The 16,843-nt window shown below is 37.8% G+C and overlaps 3 protein-coding genes across 6 annotated transcripts in view; 1 reads left to right on the top strand and 2 right to left on the bottom strand.

Annotated features, from left to right (window-relative positions):
- TRAPPC13 (trafficking protein particle complex subunit 13) overlaps nt 1-6,090 on the bottom strand; it is a 38,197-nt gene extending 32,107 nt beyond the window's left edge. For all 4 annotated transcript variants that reach the window (XM_055331389.1, XM_055331388.1, XM_055331387.1 and 1 more), the window contains exon 1: nt 5,952-6,090. In XM_055331389.1, the coding sequence (XP_055187364.1) occupies nt 5,952-5,997 (46 nt within the window). In that variant the 5' untranslated portion in view covers nt 5,998-6,090. The remainder of the gene's footprint in view (nt 1-5,951) is intronic.
- On the bottom strand, nt 1,946-6,087 carry SHLD3 (shieldin complex subunit 3). Its single transcript, XM_055331394.1, has 2 exons — nt 5,952-6,087; nt 1,946-2,920 (listed from the first exon to the last, which is right to left on the bottom strand). The coding sequence occupies exon 2, from the start codon at nt 2,803-2,805 to the stop codon at nt 2,050-2,052; it is 756 nt and encodes a 251-aa protein (XP_055187369.1). The 5' UTR covers nt 2,806-2,920; nt 5,952-6,087; the 3' UTR covers nt 1,946-2,049.
- Nucleotides 6,091-6,707: 617 nt separating the features above from the next.
- Nucleotides 6,708-16,843, top strand: part of TRIM23 (tripartite motif containing 23) — a 31,021-nt gene continuing 20,885 nt past the window's right edge. Inside the window, exons 1-3 of the mRNA XM_055331523.1 lie at nt 6,708-6,865; nt 12,685-12,847; nt 13,600-13,721. Of these exons, the coding sequence (XP_055187498.1) occupies nt 6,785-6,865; nt 12,685-12,847; nt 13,600-13,721 (366 nt within the window). The 5' untranslated portion in view covers nt 6,708-6,784. The remainder of the gene's footprint in view (nt 6,866-12,684; nt 12,848-13,599; nt 13,722-16,843) is intronic.

Here is a 16,843-nt window from a genome sequence, read left to right on the forward strand (position 1 = left end):
AGGAAACAAACTAAGGGTGGTTGGAAAGGAGGTAAATGGGGGGAAGAGGTAATTTGGTGATGGTCATTAAGGAAGGCACGTGACATAATGAGCACTGCATGTTACATGCAACTGATGAATCAGTAAATTCTATCCCAGTAACTAATAATACAGTATATGTTAACTAAATTGAATTTAAATATTTTTTTAAGTATGATATCCAGATAAAAAACGTCCATAACAATCTCATGACTTGATTGTACCTTATATTTTCAGTGCTGTGAACAATCATTTCAAAATAATAAAACTACATCAGAAAAAAATTGTGTTCTGTTCAAGTTATGTAACTTTTAACCCTTGTTTAGCAGCCTTCTGGTAAATAAGACCTAAACAAATTAAATCCACTGTCTATGACTGCCTAATAATATTAACTCTTATTTGCAAAGCTTGCTGGCAATACTGAATAACTTCTTGACATTTCTGCAGTTGTCCATGGTGAAAAGATGATTAAGGAAAGAAAAACGAAGTAATTACTGCAGAAGTGACCTCAGAAATTCCCTCCAGACCTGGTGATTTTTTATTTAAAGACATTTGGAAGCATTCATACACATGATGATTATTTTCTGGACAGCAGGCTCACTTGAGACAATAAAAGGGTAACTGAAAGTAGTTAAAACAGTATTTGGACAGACTGAAACCTAATTGGAAAAGATTATCTCTTTATTTAAAAATTAGTAGCTTGAGGATGCCCAGGTGGCTCAGTGGTTGAGTGTCTGCCTTTGGCTCAGTGATTCCTGGGTCTTGGGATCAAGTCCCACATCGGGTTCCCACAGGGATCCTGTATCTCCCTCTCCCTGTGTCCCTACCTCTGTGTCTCTCATGAATGGATGAATGAATGACTGAATGAATGAATAATTTTTTAAAAAATTAGTAGTTTGCTCTTTAGCAACCTCAGCTCACTTGGGCTATGAAGAATCTCTCCAGATGGCATGTACATGTATTATTGAGCCCTTACCGAATCAAGCACCACAAGACAAATGTGTGTCTTCGTTCCAGAAAGACTACAGTCTTACTTTTTTTTTTTTTCTCCCAGGGAGTTGGTTTGACCTTGTAATGAGAATAACTCCATATGAGTTCTGTAAGAACAAAGTCCATGTTTCTCTCCTTCCATACTACATTCTAACATCTATCTCATGGTAGGTATTTAAATTTGCTAAGTAAATACATTTTTACATATAACTTTTATTGTATGATCACTTTGGGTATTTTTATGACGTGAAGTGTAAACCCAATTTATAACATTTTGCTTACGGGAAACTCACAGGAACCAGGCAACTAGTAATCAGCATTAACCATCAATAAGGCTGAAACACTTGTACTAGATTAAAGAATAAGAATCTCTTATCTACATTTGATATTTCCCTTCAAAATAAGTTATATCCTTAAAGATACATTACGGTCTATGGCAAATTATACATTTTGTACTTTTGTTTCAAAATTCCACATCAAATAATTGTCAGTTACAGATTTTTGGAAGCATCAGTGGAGTCTGGTCTAGTTTCCCAATTTGAACTATGTTCATGCTACTTGAATAACATTTGCAAGAGAATTGGTTTTATTTTTTGAAAAAAAATCATTATGCTTTAAAGGAAAAAAATAAAAACACTACAATGTTACATTTTGAGGCTTTACCAAAATCCAAACTATCTGCTATCATTCACGGCAATATCTAATTCAACCACTGGAAAAGTAACAGGACAAAAGGAATGAACATTTTCCCTGTAAACTCGGTACAAGTAATTTATCAAGATTCATTTGGAAGACTACTAAAAGTATAACCCAGAAAGCTCTTGAGTTAACAGATAAGTCTAAGAACTCATCTGATAAACATTTATTTCTAGAAAACAACGGTATACAAATTACCACACAACTTTTTACAATATTAAGAATGAATAGGATGTATTAGTGAAGGGTCAAATGAAAAATTTAAAAACCCATAAAAATTTATTGATCTCACTATTTCAGATCATATTCAGTTTATTCAGAATATTCTTTTGACAGTGAAATTCATTACATACTAAAAATAACACCGTATTTATGCATGAATAAATTCATTTTCCCAGTAAGAGCTAACCTTCCTTTAAGAAGATTTCCCACATATTCACAGTACATAATATCACAGAATACCCATATTTGGTCTAAGTGTCTCTGAAAGGTTGCATTACAAGATGGAAGTTCATTGTGCCTGATAATTTGATTGAGTTTTGCCCAAATGTCTTCCAGAGTTTGGTTGTTACAAATAGCGTGCTCTATAGTCCATCTTGCTCTGTAAAGTGAATGCAAATTCAGTGCCTTTAAACTATCTTGCAATTTCTTAGACAAAGGAAAAATATTTTCAGTACAATTACTGTTGGGAAGTGAAACACTCCAAAACCTCTTCTTGTGCTGTCTTCCCTTCTCTGATTGTTTATCTAGATTTCCACAATTAGTCTGTTCATTCAGTGAGTGTGACCGGATTAAGTGCTTCCTTTTTTTTAAATTAGGTTGAAATTCCAAAAGATCTACTGTGCAATCATAACTCTGTGATTTAGCATCGTGTTCTGAAATGGTTAAGTACTGTTTCACATCTTCAGCTGCCTCTTCAGAAATCACAGGTGGTGATCTTTTAGGTTTGAGTGGAAGTTTGGACCCATCATGCAGAAACCAAGGAATAAATCTCGATAGTGGACGTGTAGGAAAGTCTTGAATTGCTTTCTCTGCAATTTTTAGCAGTTGTGTGGGATCATTCTCATATGGTCGATAATGTAATATTACTTCTGTAGTCATCCTGCAGTAATCCAGTTACTCTTAATGAAGAGAACATTTCTTAGATGTGCTCCTCAGCGCTAGAATGTAATTTATAATTACAAGACTCTCTTTCCAAATCAGAGGGAAACAGGACCTAAAGTGGAAGTATTGCAAAGAGTAAGATATGGTAGGGACAGCCTACACACAAATAGGGAAAAAGAAAAGACAAAACCAATCCCAATATGACATTTTACCAAGTGCTGTTGGTAAATGCAAATTTAATCCACAAAACTGGAAATGCTTTATCTTACCAAAATAAGGGATCTGGATTAGATGCCCTATAAGATCACTGCCAGCCCTATAAGATCACTGCCAGTAGTCGATGTGTCTAACTTAACAGATATAAAGGACTTGGAACTACCATCATTAACATAGTAGGTAATAATAATCTTAAGACTATAGCAAAAAACAGAGTAAATTAGTGATTCTTAGAATACTAGATTCATCTGAAGATAACAAAAATGTTATGGTACTTAGAAATTTGAGACAGCTGAATTGAGGACAATGAAAATCATTGTAATTTTTAATGCATTAAGAAAAATGATCATTTAATACTTTAAAATTATATGAATTCTACCAAATACAGAGACAGAATACTTAATGACTTTATTTCATTTGCAGTTGTAAACACTAATAACATAAAAATAGTTTAACTCTGCATTTTAACCAGGCTAGGAACTGGGTCTGTGACAGTCTCCTTTGTATAAATGGAGCACTTTCAGAATATCAAGACCTTGGTACCATGGCTCCTGAATTCCACTTTGGAGGAGGAGGAGGAGGAGGAGGAGGAAGGCTAGACCTCAGTTTTTTTTCCCTCTCATAACAACAAAGTCTTCAAGTTGCCCCAAATGAAGTCATTGATAATAAATTTCAGCATATAGGTAGGTTTCCTAACCAAGTCCAAAGCTGCAGGAGCCATGATGCAGGCCCTTTCAAATCCTAAATACTGTTGGGAAAAAAAAAAAAAAAATGAGAGGTTGTATTTCTTCTCCCACAAATCCTTAGAGAACCTTTCAAAGGGATTCGCCTATTGCTAGAATGATGATGGGTGGGAACTCCTGTCATGATGTAACAGTATTCATTGACCACTGATTCTGAAAAGTCAGAAGTAATTAATCGCATAATGATTCTTTTTACCTATTGTCAGTGTCCACTAACAGATGTGACAACTTAAATTCATAAATGACTGTGATCCTTACCATCCATAATTTTAATATGAACATAAACACAGAGAGCATATTCTTAAAAGCATTAATAATACTTTTACTTTTTCCTTTCCTTTTCCTTACATTGTAAAATATGGCACTGATAATTCCTTTTTTTTTTTTTTTAAAGAGCTTATTCAACATTGTATTCCAAGGATGATAAGGTTCGGAGAGCTTCTTAGTATTTTACATATATAAGAAACTTAAATGACTATATAAATTGGTACACTTGGCATCCAATAATTAGTAAAATTAAAATCTGTGACAATTATTTTTTTCAGTAAATTTTTTTATTTTTTAAAGTAACCTCTACATCCAATGTGAGGCTTGGACTCACTACCCCAAGATGGAGAGACACATGCTCCACCAACTGAGCAAGGCAGGTGCCCCACAACTTGTGAAAATTCTTGAGTAGCAAGGGGGAACAATGATACCGAGGAGCTTTAATAAAACTGAAACTATGAGTGAACTTCACAGCACTTGTCCTCTTAGACTGCTAAAATACTCTTTCCCAGGTGATCTTCTGTTTCAGGAAATAAAGAATAATAGAAAACTAAAAATACCCAATGGCACTTAGCTTCCACATCACTGCAATGTAACTTGGCGTTTAATAGCTTTCAGTTTGCTTATATTGATACCCAGCAGCTAAGAGAACTGTTTCAGGTTCCCTGTCAAAGTAGTTAATGGGAAAATGTTCTCTGAAAATGCGGCCTCCTCCATCAGGAGGCAACATGGAGTCCTGGAAAGATAAAGGCCTTGGGCTAAAATATTGCCTCCAATTGCTTGCTAGCTCTGTGATCCTGAAAAAGTCTCTTAAATTTCTGATAGATAGTAAGTAAAATCTATTCCACATACATCACATGAGATTAAGAAGAAGAAGAAAAAAAAGACAGTTTCTTTCCCTTTTTCTATAGAAGAACCCATTTCAGTCTAGCTCATTTGCTCAGGCTGAGCTTCCAGATCCTATTGCTGTATTATTTAATACAGTTGTTTTCTGGGATCCCTGGGTGGCTCAGTGGTTGAGCATCTGCCTTCGGCTCAGGGCGTGATCCTAGGGACCCGGGATCGAGTCCCGCCTGCATCAGGCTCCCTGCATGGAGCCTGCTTCTCCCTCTGCCTGTGTCTCTGCCTCTCTCTGTCTCATGAATAAATAAATACTTAAAAGGAAGTTTAATATCGTTTTCTAATCCTACAGCCAGAGATAAACGTATTATCCTCAGCTAGGAGTATCTGATTTTGTTAGGGATGGCACTGGTGAGCTTCTGGAACGTCTGATGCTCACATCACAACTGGGAACCAGGAAGGTCAGTGCAACTTAACTGAATTCAAGTAATCTATTGAGCCTTTTCCCAGCTCAGTCCAAGAACTTATTGGTGACCACACAGTAGAAGAAGGGAGGGAGAGAGGGAGGGAGGGAGGGAGGAAGGAAGGAAAAGAAAGAGAAAGAAAAAACACGTTTGTGGAAGCAGAAGAGAAAATAAAGCTGAAGCTATCTTAAGCAAAAGGCTTTCAGAAAACAGTAAGAATTCCAGAAAAACTCCGCCCTGTGGGTTTTCCCCTAAATCATCAAATTTACTACAAGTTTTCTTGCCATGCACAGAAAACGGAGGTTGACATGAACTGTCCCATCCCCACGACACCCCCTGCAGCCTAGCAGGTGCAGCAGTACCACCTCCGGTGATTTACCAGGTTATCCGTTCCTCTCTAGGGAGAGGCCGTCAGACCTGAGAGCCCCAAGGAGAAGAACCCCCTCCTTCCGCTCGTCGCCCCAGGGCAGGGCAGGAAGGCGGCCACTAACAGCGTCGAAGGAAAAGACGAGGCCAGAGTCCCCGGGACCGGGTCTTTGTGGCAACGACTTCGAGAACCAGCGAGAGAAGAGGACAAAACAGACTAGAGGGAGTCAGGTGCGTAAAAGTCTACCTTTCAGGGCCAGCAGGTGCTCCTGTTTGGGGGGATTCACTTCCATCCTGACCGGCGCTACCGACCCCCGGCCTACGGCAGCCGCACAGGTTCAGCGCAGCCCGGAAGCGAACGGAAGAGCCGACGTTCGCGAAGCTCCACCTCGCTCCCCACGGGGTTCTCCGCGCTGCTGCCGCCTTCAAGTCTCTTCTTTATCACGTCCTTCACCGACGGACTCAGCGGCTTCCTTTCACCGAAGCCATCCCTCGCTCCTTAGACACCTGTCCATTACATCCCTGTCTATTTCCCAGCCGCAGTCACGCATCACGATTTCAAGAAACCACTCCTCGGTAACAGCGCGCAGCGTCCCAAAGACGCGCATCGCGCAGTGAAGGGGGGGGGGGGGCGGAGAAGGATTTTGCAATGCTGGGATTTGTAGTTTATAAGCAGAGCCGCATTGCATGCAGGGAGATGTAGTTCACTCCCCATCCCGCGTCTCGCCTGCCATTAGGCGGAGATGGTGATCGAAGTGGGGGCTTCCCCTCGAAACTTTGCTTCTTGCTTTATCCTTTTTAAAAAATTTCCTTTATTCATATTCCTTCCGCTAGTTGCAGATGCAGACCGCATCTTGAATAAGAATACAAACAGCAAAGCATTCAAATACACGAGGCGGCGCCGCCGAAGAGGTAGGGACTGGCGGAAGGAGGGGGGCAAAGGTCAGCCCCGCGGCGCTCCGCGCGTCCTACTGCGCCTGTGCGCCGGCGGCGAGCGCGGAGGCCTCTGGGTAGGCGGCTGGGCCCCGCCCCTCCGTTGGAGGCCGTGACGGCTGCTTCTGCGGCGCCGCTCCGCGTAGGATGGCTACCCTGATTGTAAACAAGCCTGGAGCGGGACTGGACGCTGGCCGGCAGGGCGGCCGCGGGACGGCCGTGGTGAAGGTGAGGGGCCTTGCGTGCTGTGTTCCCCACCTGCGGCCTCCCCTGGGTTCGTCCCTGAGTTCTGGCGGCCGCGCTCCGCCGTCTTCGCTGGGCCTCTGCGCCCCTCCTGGCGTCACTAGCCCTCCCCTCCCCTCCCCTCCCCCCTCCGTTCTCCTCCCCTCCGACAGATCCAGGGGTGACTGCCTTTTTAGCTCTGGTTTTCATTATTGCCCTCCTCCTATCACCAGACGTGTGGTGTTGGTTAGTCGGGCCCCTCCTCGCTCGTGAGTACGGACTGTCCACACGTTTGGGACGCGTCCCAGCAGCAGCGTGGCTGGGCATTGGGATATGGGGATTGCCTTGTGCTTCAGGTTCCAAATTCTAGTGTGCTTACATGCTTCCAGATTCATTAAGAAATCAGTTGGGGGCATCCCAGGGGCCTCAGCGGTTTAGCGCCGCTTTCGGCCCAGGGGGTGATCCTGGAGACCTGGGGTTGGGGTCGAGTCCCACATCGGGCTCCCTGCACGGAACCTGCTTCTCCCTCTGCCTTTCTCTCTGTGTCTCTCATGAATAAGTAAATAATAAAATCTAAAAAAAAAAAAAAAAAAGAAAAAAGAAAAGAAAGAAAAATCAATTGAAATACGTGGGATTCATCCTTGCCCTCCACTCTAGACCTATGGGAAGATGTGCAAGGGAGAACTGATCTCAGTGTCTTGTGATAACTTTCAGGATTGTTGTAATCTGTGTTATTGGTAACCGTCATTACTGGCTACATAGTAGAATAACTGAGGACTTTTTTTTTCTTTTTTCTTTTTTAAGATTTTATTTATTTATTCATGAGAAACAGAGGCAGAGACACAAGCAGAGGGAGAAGCAGGCTCCATGCAGGGAGCCGAATGTGGGACTCTATCCCAGGTTTCCAGGATCGGGACCTGGGCCGAAGGCAGGTGCTAAGCCGCTGAGCCCCCAATAACTGAGGACTTAAACAAACAAACCCTGCTGATACACACCTCCTCCCCCAGTTCTGATTAACTCGACATCAGCATATTTTTTTTAAACATCCCCAGAAGCGATTTTAATGTGATTTTAATGGTTGAGAACCAATATTCCAGATAATATCTATTTTAAGATCTTGGTAAGACCCATCTGTGATTCTTCACCTATTGTTAGTCTCGTATGACAACAAATGCTACAACGCTTCTGCTCACAGGTATGCTATCACTTGTTGATGGCTTTTAATTCGTCTGGCCTTTGTGTATTAATAAAGGTATCCTGAAGGTACACAGCTTTATCTGAGATACAGAGGGGCACTGTTGTTAGACACGTTGTATGATCGGAGTTTTATTTATTAAATTGTGCTTTATCTAAATAGAGGATCCCTGGAGATTATTTTGTGAATTATACTGAATCAAGTTGTAATTACAATGGATATTATTGGTGTATCTATTATTGTTACTCTAGTTGCCTTAAAATCTCTCTCTCTCTATATATATATATGAAAGCCTCATATGACTCAAATTTGTTACAGCACAGAGTTTGATATGTTAGAGGTTCAATTGTCATTTTTGTAGATGGAAGCAGAAATTATTCATTGGAAGGTAAAAGTTGAAGTCTATAATGTGAAAATGTGAAATAATGTGTTTAGTGAACGAGTTGATAATGACAGGGTTTTTTCAAATTAGAGGAGTCAAAGGCAAAATTTGACGTTATGAAATTACTTACATTCCAAAAGAAAAAAAATCAGGAAAGTTTTTTTGTTTTCGAATTTTTCTTAATTTATTTGAGAGAAAGAGCGAGCGTGAGTGTGGGGAAAGGGTAAATGGAGAGGGAGAAGCAGGCTCCCTGCTGAGCAGGGGCCTGGATTTGGGGCACCATCCCAGGACTCCGAGATCAGGACCTGAGCTGAAAGCAGGTGCCCAACCTGCTCAGCCACCCAGGTGCCCCAGGAAAGTTTCATTTGCAGAGTGAATCTTCTTAGTCTGGTTAGGGTACCTGGCTGGCTCAGCTGCAGGAGTGTGCTACTCTTGATTTTTGAGTCATGAGTTCGAGCCCCCCATGTTGGGGGTAGAGATTATTAAAAAAATAAGAACTTAAAAAAATATGGTCTGGCTTATTAAAATTTGATTTACATGTGATATTAGTTTGAAGCTCCATTTGACATATTTGTGAAGTTGATAAAATTAAGAGCTTTTTTCTTATTTAGGATTTAATTCCTTGTGCTGTTAACCACAGTTCCTATTCATAAACACTGAAAGAAGAATATCTCACTCTCTTGTTTATTGAGTTGATGTGAAATAGTCTAGTAAGTTTATTTTTGGACTCGTGTTTGGTTTGTAAATCTGTGGTATATTACCAGTGCTTTTTGAAAAAACCTGTGGTAGCAACTCAAGTTCTTTCATCTTGTGCAGTTATGGGGTCAGAGATAAAAGATATCAATGCACTAAAATTTATTTTGATTCTTTGGAGGTTATGGTCATAAATTTATTGTATTACAAAAATAAGAACATATATAAAAATGTTGCATTTATTTTATATCTAATTCTATTGTATCTTTTCTGTATCTGAATGAATTTGATATTTAAGCGAGGATATTATTTATTTATTTTTATTGGAGTTCAATTTGCCAACATATAGCATATCACCCAGTGCTCATCCTGCCAAGTGCCCCCTCAGTGCCCATCACCCAGTCACCCACACCCCCCGCCTGCCTCCCCTTCCACTACCCCTTGTTTGCTTCCCAGAGTTAGGAGTCTCTCATGTTCTGTCTCCCTCTCTGATATTTCCCACTCATTTCTCTCTTTTCCCCTTTAATCTCTTTCACTATTTTTTATATTCCCCAAATGAATGAGACCATATAATGTTTGTCCTCCAATTGACTTATTTCACTCAGCATAATACTCTCCAGTTCCATCCATGTTGAAGCAAATGTTGGGTATTTGTCGTTTGTAATGGCTGAGTAATATCCCATTGTATATACAGACCACATCTTTATCCATTCATTCATCTTTTGATTGGTACCAAGGCTCCTTCCACAGTTTGGCTATTGTGGACATTGCTGCTATAAACATCGGGGTGCTGGTGTCCTGGCATTTCACCGCATCTGTATCTTTGGGGTAAATCCCCAACAGTGCAATTGCTGGGTCATAGGGCAGCTCTATTTTTAACTCTTTGAGGAACCTCCACACAGTTTTCCAGAGTGGCTGCACCAGTTCACATTCCCACCAACAGGGCAGAGGGTTCCCCTTTTTCCACATCCTCTCCATCACCTGTTGTTTCCTGTCATGTTAATTTTGATCATTCTCACTGGTGTGAGGTGGTATTGTGGTTTTGATTTGTATTTCCCTGATGGCAAGTGATGCAGAGCATTTTCTTATGTTAAGCGAGGATATTTAAATGAAACTTCTGTCCTGCCTTTTTAAAAAATGTAAGATACATTTAAGTGTCTGTGTATAATACAATTTATGTGTAACTCTTCCCATCTGTTTTCCTTCCTCATAGGGAGCCATTTACTATTCCAGTGTAATCCGTTTCCTGTGTATACTGCTAGAAAGATAGTGTGCCTGTATAAAAACACATATATAAATATATGCTCTTTTTTCCCAACTTTATGCACAAGCTAAATATTCTATGTATTTTTCACTTTTCTTTATTCATATGAAACAATTCTGTGTGTATACGTAAGAAACTACCTCTTTCTCAACAGACTGCGTGGTTTTGCAGTATATGAATATACTATAATTTATTTTCCAGTCTATACTGATACCTATTTATTTTGTTTCCCATCATTTGCAAATGCAAATGGCGCTGTAAGGAATGATCTAGAGATCTTGTCACAGCCTTGTGATATATTTGTCAGATATATTTCTGTAAATGCAACTATTAAGCTAAGTAAACTTTTGATAGGTATTGTCAAATTGCCTTTCTTAAAGCCTGTTTTAGTAAACATTACACAGTAGTCAGTAAGTTTAAGAATATCTGTTTTCCCACACACTTGCCGACACAAAGGATTACACAAAGGGTTTTCCTGTTTGATCTAATCTGAAAAAATATATTGGTTTAGATTTAAGTGCGTTTCAAAGTGCTTTGAGTGAGATTGAACATCTTTTCATATGTTTAAAGAGCTGTTTTTATGTCTTTTCTCTTGATATGTATGTTACATTTAAGCCTCTTTTGAACCATACTGGGGTGTAAGCCAATTATGAATGATCAGTTTACAGTGAAAGTTTGTATTTTATGCACGAAGTCCAAATTAATTAGAGTTGATTTTTTATTTTTAATGGATTAAGTCTTATTTCCATGTGGATTTTCTTTTTTTTCTTTTATTTTTTACCTTGCATTGTGTATTTGTTGGGGGATGGTGGTTGAGCTGAACTGTTTTTAATTCTTTATTTTGTCAAATTTATTTATATAAGCACACCAGTACTGGATTGTTTGGGATGCCCAGTTTCTGAGGGCTTTTTGGTCTAAGAGGGAAAGACAGGCTGGAAGCCAATAATGGAATTAAAGTGTTTCAATGTTAAGATAAACACTTATCTGTGGTGCATGATGGCCCAAGAGATAGTGTGGTTATTTCATTGGACAGAGCTGTGGGTAGACTGACAAATACAGTTGTTTAGAGATTTGTTTATTAATTAAAAAAAAAAAGATCCACTCGAAGAATGTTTATTTCCTTGGCATTAGCATAAAAAAAGAGGCAAAAACAGTATGTCATGTTTTGGAAACTACACATTTTTTTATATAGTTTGGGAATTGAGTCTTAAGTGGGTATCAGTGAAGCAATAGGACAGAGACCAGATTGTCACAGGTCGTGGATAGCTGACATAGGAGTTTGTGGTACAATTGAACATTTCAGTGTGGGTATTTTTAAAAATAAATTAAAATTGTATAACACTTCAGATATATTGGGAAATAAAGGTACCAAGAGTGCTTCATTGATAAAAAAAAATAGTTTGTTGATTAATTATAAAACATAACCTCATGGACTTGGGAAACAGAATATGCTCGATTCTTGTTGCCGTTCTTTTGACTACGTGGTCTCGGGCAAGTCATGTGCCTGTAATTGGAACTATATAGACAAAATATTTCCTAACCCAGGGGCATATTAATTGAGAACAACGAATTGAAATTCAAGTCTTAGCTGACTGCTTTCTTTACTTTACATGATGTAATATAAGTGGATATTAGAAAATATTTGAAAGTTACACTCTGTAATGAACAAGTTCATTATTTATAAATGATAATTGTTACCCTAGTACATAATTCAAATGATTTCTTTTCAAATTAATGATGGTCTTTTGGGGGTAGGTAATTGCAGAAAAATTGTTTAAGAACCCAACTTTGATAGAATAATATGTTACACAGATTCAGATACAATGAATCAAGTCATAATTTTCAAAAGAGAAAGATGATGTTAATTTACAACATTATCTTGGTCCCTAACCTTTGATATTTCAAGGTGATTTTACTATGATGTAATTTTTGTAGGGTCTGTCAGATAAAATGATAAAAGGTGATTTAACATTTTATGACCGAGACTGTTTTTTTCATGGAGGAATAATGTAACAAGATCGATTTAGTGTATTAGATTGAGTATTTTTGGCCTGAAGAATGTGTGCTTTTAAAATCATTCAAAGAGGGCAGCCCTGGTGGTTTAGCGCAGCCTTCAGCACAGGGCCTGATCCTGGAGACCCAGGATCGAGTCCCACGTCGGGCTCCTTGCACGGAGCCTGCTTCTCCCTCTGCCTGTGTCTGCCTCTCTCTCTCTCGCTGTCTCTCATGAATAAATAAATAAAATATTTAAAAAAATCATTCAAAGAGCACGTTTCCTTTCCAAATACTAGGTGCTGGAGTGTGGAGTTTGTGAAGATGTCTTTTCTTTGCAAGGAGATAAAGTTCCTCGCCTTCTGCTTTGTGGCCACACAGTCTGTCATGACTGTCTTACCCGCCTGCCTCTTCATGGAAGAGCAATCCGTTGCCCTTTTGATCGACAAGTAACAGATCTAGGTAGGAAAATGTATTGTATGTATTTAAGATTTAAAATTGCTTGTTTTATTTGTGTGAAAAAAGAGTTTTTATAATCATTGAGTACTGCAGATTCTAGTTTAAATGAGAGGTGGGGAAAAAAGATTATGTTTAGCTGTTTGAGTTCCATTTTACTAAGGAGTTATTTTAGGTTAAGTGTATGTTTCTTACAGTGGTTTTCAGACATGAATCATAGCTTATTTGTAGTTATAAAATCAGTTTAATTGGCTGTGAGCATGATTTTTAAAAGAAGAAATAGAACAAAAATGTGGGTGTGTTGCACACTGTAAGGGTGAATATTGGTGTGTGAAACTCTTGTTTCAGATGTATATATACACATATTTAAAAAATTTATTGATATATATATAAATAAACGTACGCTATTCTGTGTTGTAATTGAAAATATGTTTCTTACTGAAAGTTGATATAAAAAATATTTTAAGCCTTTGGTTTAATATATGTAGTAAAAATCAATGATAGGATTTATAGAGTTAAATGATAGAAAAATAGTAGAACTTTAAGTATGTTTCTACTCGCAATGCTAAGGAATTGTTTTTTAAAGAGAATTTTAGCAAGACAATAGTTCTAACATAAAAAGATAATGAGGAAATTTGAATTTTGAAAATTTAGATATTAATGATTAAAATATATGACAAATTACTATTGAGGTATAGTAAAGGTAAAATTATTAATAGTCCATTTTGTTAGATTTAATTGTTATTTTTATATTCTAGGAGATTCAGGTGTTTGGGGATTGAAAAAAAATTTTGCTTTATTGGAGCTTTTGGAACGACTGCAGAATGGACATATTGGTCAATATGGAGCTGCAGAAGAAGCCATTGGAATATCTGGAGAGGTACTGATGGAACATGTGAAATATTTATTATGAGTATGAATTTTTTCTTTTAATTTAAAATCTTTGCATTAAAGGCACAATCTTACCTCACTTGATCCAGCAGATAGGATTCCAGAAACACAACTTTTCATTATATTACAGGTTTGTAGGCAGCACTATTTCCAGCTAAATAGCAATTCTCTGAAAATACTATACCCAAAGTATGTTTTATATATAAACTTATCTCCTTATTATAATTCAGTTCTACCCAAGGATAAAGTCAAAGAGTAAGAAGGTTATGGAATGGTAAGAAAAAGGTGTAAGCTACATTAAACCAAGGATGCAAAAGTGAATCAACAGTAAATAGTACAGCACAAAGAAAGAGGAACTCCTTGAAAAAGGCCATTTAATGTAGAGGCCAAATGCCTTAAAAATAGCAGTAGCTCCTGAGGGAATTATTACTATTAAATATCTTCATGAAAAGTTTAAATTGTGTGTGTAAGTATACTCTCTTTATCCAACAGGCTGATCGTCCAGTAAATATTAGAATGAAGCTCATTAACACAGGTTAAAATACATTTTTATTTTTATTTATTTTTATTTTTTAAATTTAGTACGCTCCATGCCCAATGTGGGGCCTTGAACTCATGACCCTCAGATCAAGAGTTGCATGCTCTAGACTGAGCCAGCCAGGCGCCCCTTAAAATTAATTTTTAATGCTTGAAGGATTGTCACCATAGCTCATATATTGTACTAGATATAAGAATAGTTGTAGTAAATAACAGTTAGTGATTTTGGTGATCAACTTTAAAACCACAGGTTCAGTATCAAGGAAAAAAAAGTCATTGATTTCTACCTCTTTTTTATTAGGTCACGATTTCTTTATGTAAAGTGATTCACTGAAGTGAATTTCAGACTGGAACACCTTTTTTTTTTTTCTTTAAAGAGTTTATTTAAATTCAAGTTAGTTAACATGTAGTATAGAATTAGTTTCAGGGTTAAATTTAGTGATTCATCAGTTGCCTGTAACACCCAGTGCTCGTATATCATGTGCCCTCCTTAATGTTTATCATTTACCCCATTCCCTAATCCATCTTCCCTCCAGCAACCCTCAGGTTGTTCCTGTAGTTAAGCATCTCTTATGGCTTGCCTCCTTCTCTGTTTTTATCTTAATGTCTTTTTCCTTCCCTTCCCCTATGTTCATCTTTATTTGTTTGTTAGATTCCACACATGAGTGAAATCATTTGTCTTTGTGTGACTGATTTATTTTGCTTAGCATAATACCCTCTGGCTCCATCCACAATTTTGCAAATTTCATTCTTTTTATGGCTGAGTAATATTGCATTGTATCTATATATACATATTTATCTGTTCATCTGTTAATGGACTTTTGGACTCTTTGTATATTTTGGCTATTGTGGATAGTGCTGCTACAAACATTGGGGTGCATGTGCCCCTTTGAATCACTATTTTTGTATCCTTTGGATAAATACCTAGTAGTGTAATTGCTGAATTGTAGAGTAGTTCTGTTTTTTTTTTTTTTAACTTTTCGAGGAAGCTTCATACTGTTTTCCAGAGTGGCTGCATTGGTTTGCATTCCTACCCTCAAAGCAAAGGGTTTTCCTTTCTCTGCATCCTCCCCAACATCTGTTATTTTCTGAGTTGTTACTTTTAGCCATTCTAACTGATGTGAGGTGGCATTTCATTATGGCTTTGATCTGTATTTCTCTGATGCTGAGTGATGTTGAACAGTTTTTCATGTGACTGTTTACTCTTTATATATATATCTTCTTTTGAGAAATGTCTGTCCCTGTCTTCCACCACTTCTTAACTGGATTTTTTTATTTTGGGGGTATTGATTTTGGTAAGTTCTTTATAGATTTTGGATACTAGCCCTTTCTTTATGTGTCATTTGCAAATACCTTCTCCTATTCTGTAGGTTGCCTCTTAGTTTTGTTGACTGTTTCCTTTGCTGTGCAGAAGCTTTTTTATCTTGATGAAGTCCCAAAGGTTCATTTTTGCTTTTGTTTCCCTTGCCCCTGGAGATGTGTCTAGTAAGAATTTGCTGTGGTTGAGATCCCAGAGGTTGCTTCCGTTCTCTTCTAGGATTTTGATAGATTCCTGTCTCACATTTAGGTCTTTAATCCATTTTGAATTTAATTTTGTGGATGGTGTAAGAAAACGGTCCAGTTTCATTCTTCTGTATGTGGCTGTCCAGTTTTCCCAACACCATTCGTTGAAGGGACTGTGTTTTTTTCATTGGCTATTCTCTCCTGCTTTGTTGAAGATTAGTTGACCACAGAGTTGTGGGGAGCACTGTTTTCTAAAATTTTTGTAGTTCTTTCATGCGCTATATGTTTATCTTTCAAAAGACATTAGAATATTGTCTAATATTGACCTTGTAAATTATTTTTCATGTCTGGAAAACAGAAGACATGAATTTTTAGTTTTATGTGTATGTGTTTCTCAAAACTACAAGTAAAAAATGTTTACCTTGGGATCCCTGGGTGGCACAGTGGTTTAGCGCCTGCCTTTGGCCCAGGGCGCGATCCTGGAGACCCGGGATCGAATCCCACGTCGGGGTCCCGGTGCATGGAGCCTGCTTCTCCCTCTGCCTGTGTCTTTGCCTCTCTCTGTGTGTGTGTGTGTGTGTGTGTGACTATCATAAATAAACTAAAAAAATAAAAATTAAAAAATGTTTACCTTTGAGTTCATTTCTTAATTAACTTTTTAAAATTTATTTATTTTTAAAATTATTTTATTTTTTTTCATTTCTTAATTTAATGTGATATTAAATGACACCATTGATATATTTTCTAATTTTTATTTCTGGAACAATTTATTCCAAGTTTCTCCCTTTCCAGTTATGGTCCTTTATTAAGCATAAGTTTCAAAACATTCTTTTTTTTTTTAAACATTCTTGATTATCTAACATGTAAAGTTTTTCAATTTGAATGTTTTTTAGTAATTCCTGAAAATTAGAAATAATATTTAAAAGCTTATATACAACATAGATTTTATTTATTTTTTATTTGGTTAACTCAGTGCTTTTTCAGCCAGGATTGTGCAGTGAGCTCACCTGTGGAGTTAAAAAAAAAAAAAAAAGCTCAGGCTTCTAAGCCTATTGGAATAGGTATTTCCTA

The sequence above is a fragment of the Nyctereutes procyonoides genome, unplaced genomic scaffold (assembly GCF_905146905.1).
Source record: "Nyctereutes procyonoides isolate TBG_1078 unplaced genomic scaffold, NYPRO_anot_genome, whole genome shotgun sequence".
Classification (NCBI taxonomy): Eukaryota; Metazoa; Chordata; class Mammalia; order Carnivora; family Canidae; genus Nyctereutes; species Nyctereutes procyonoides.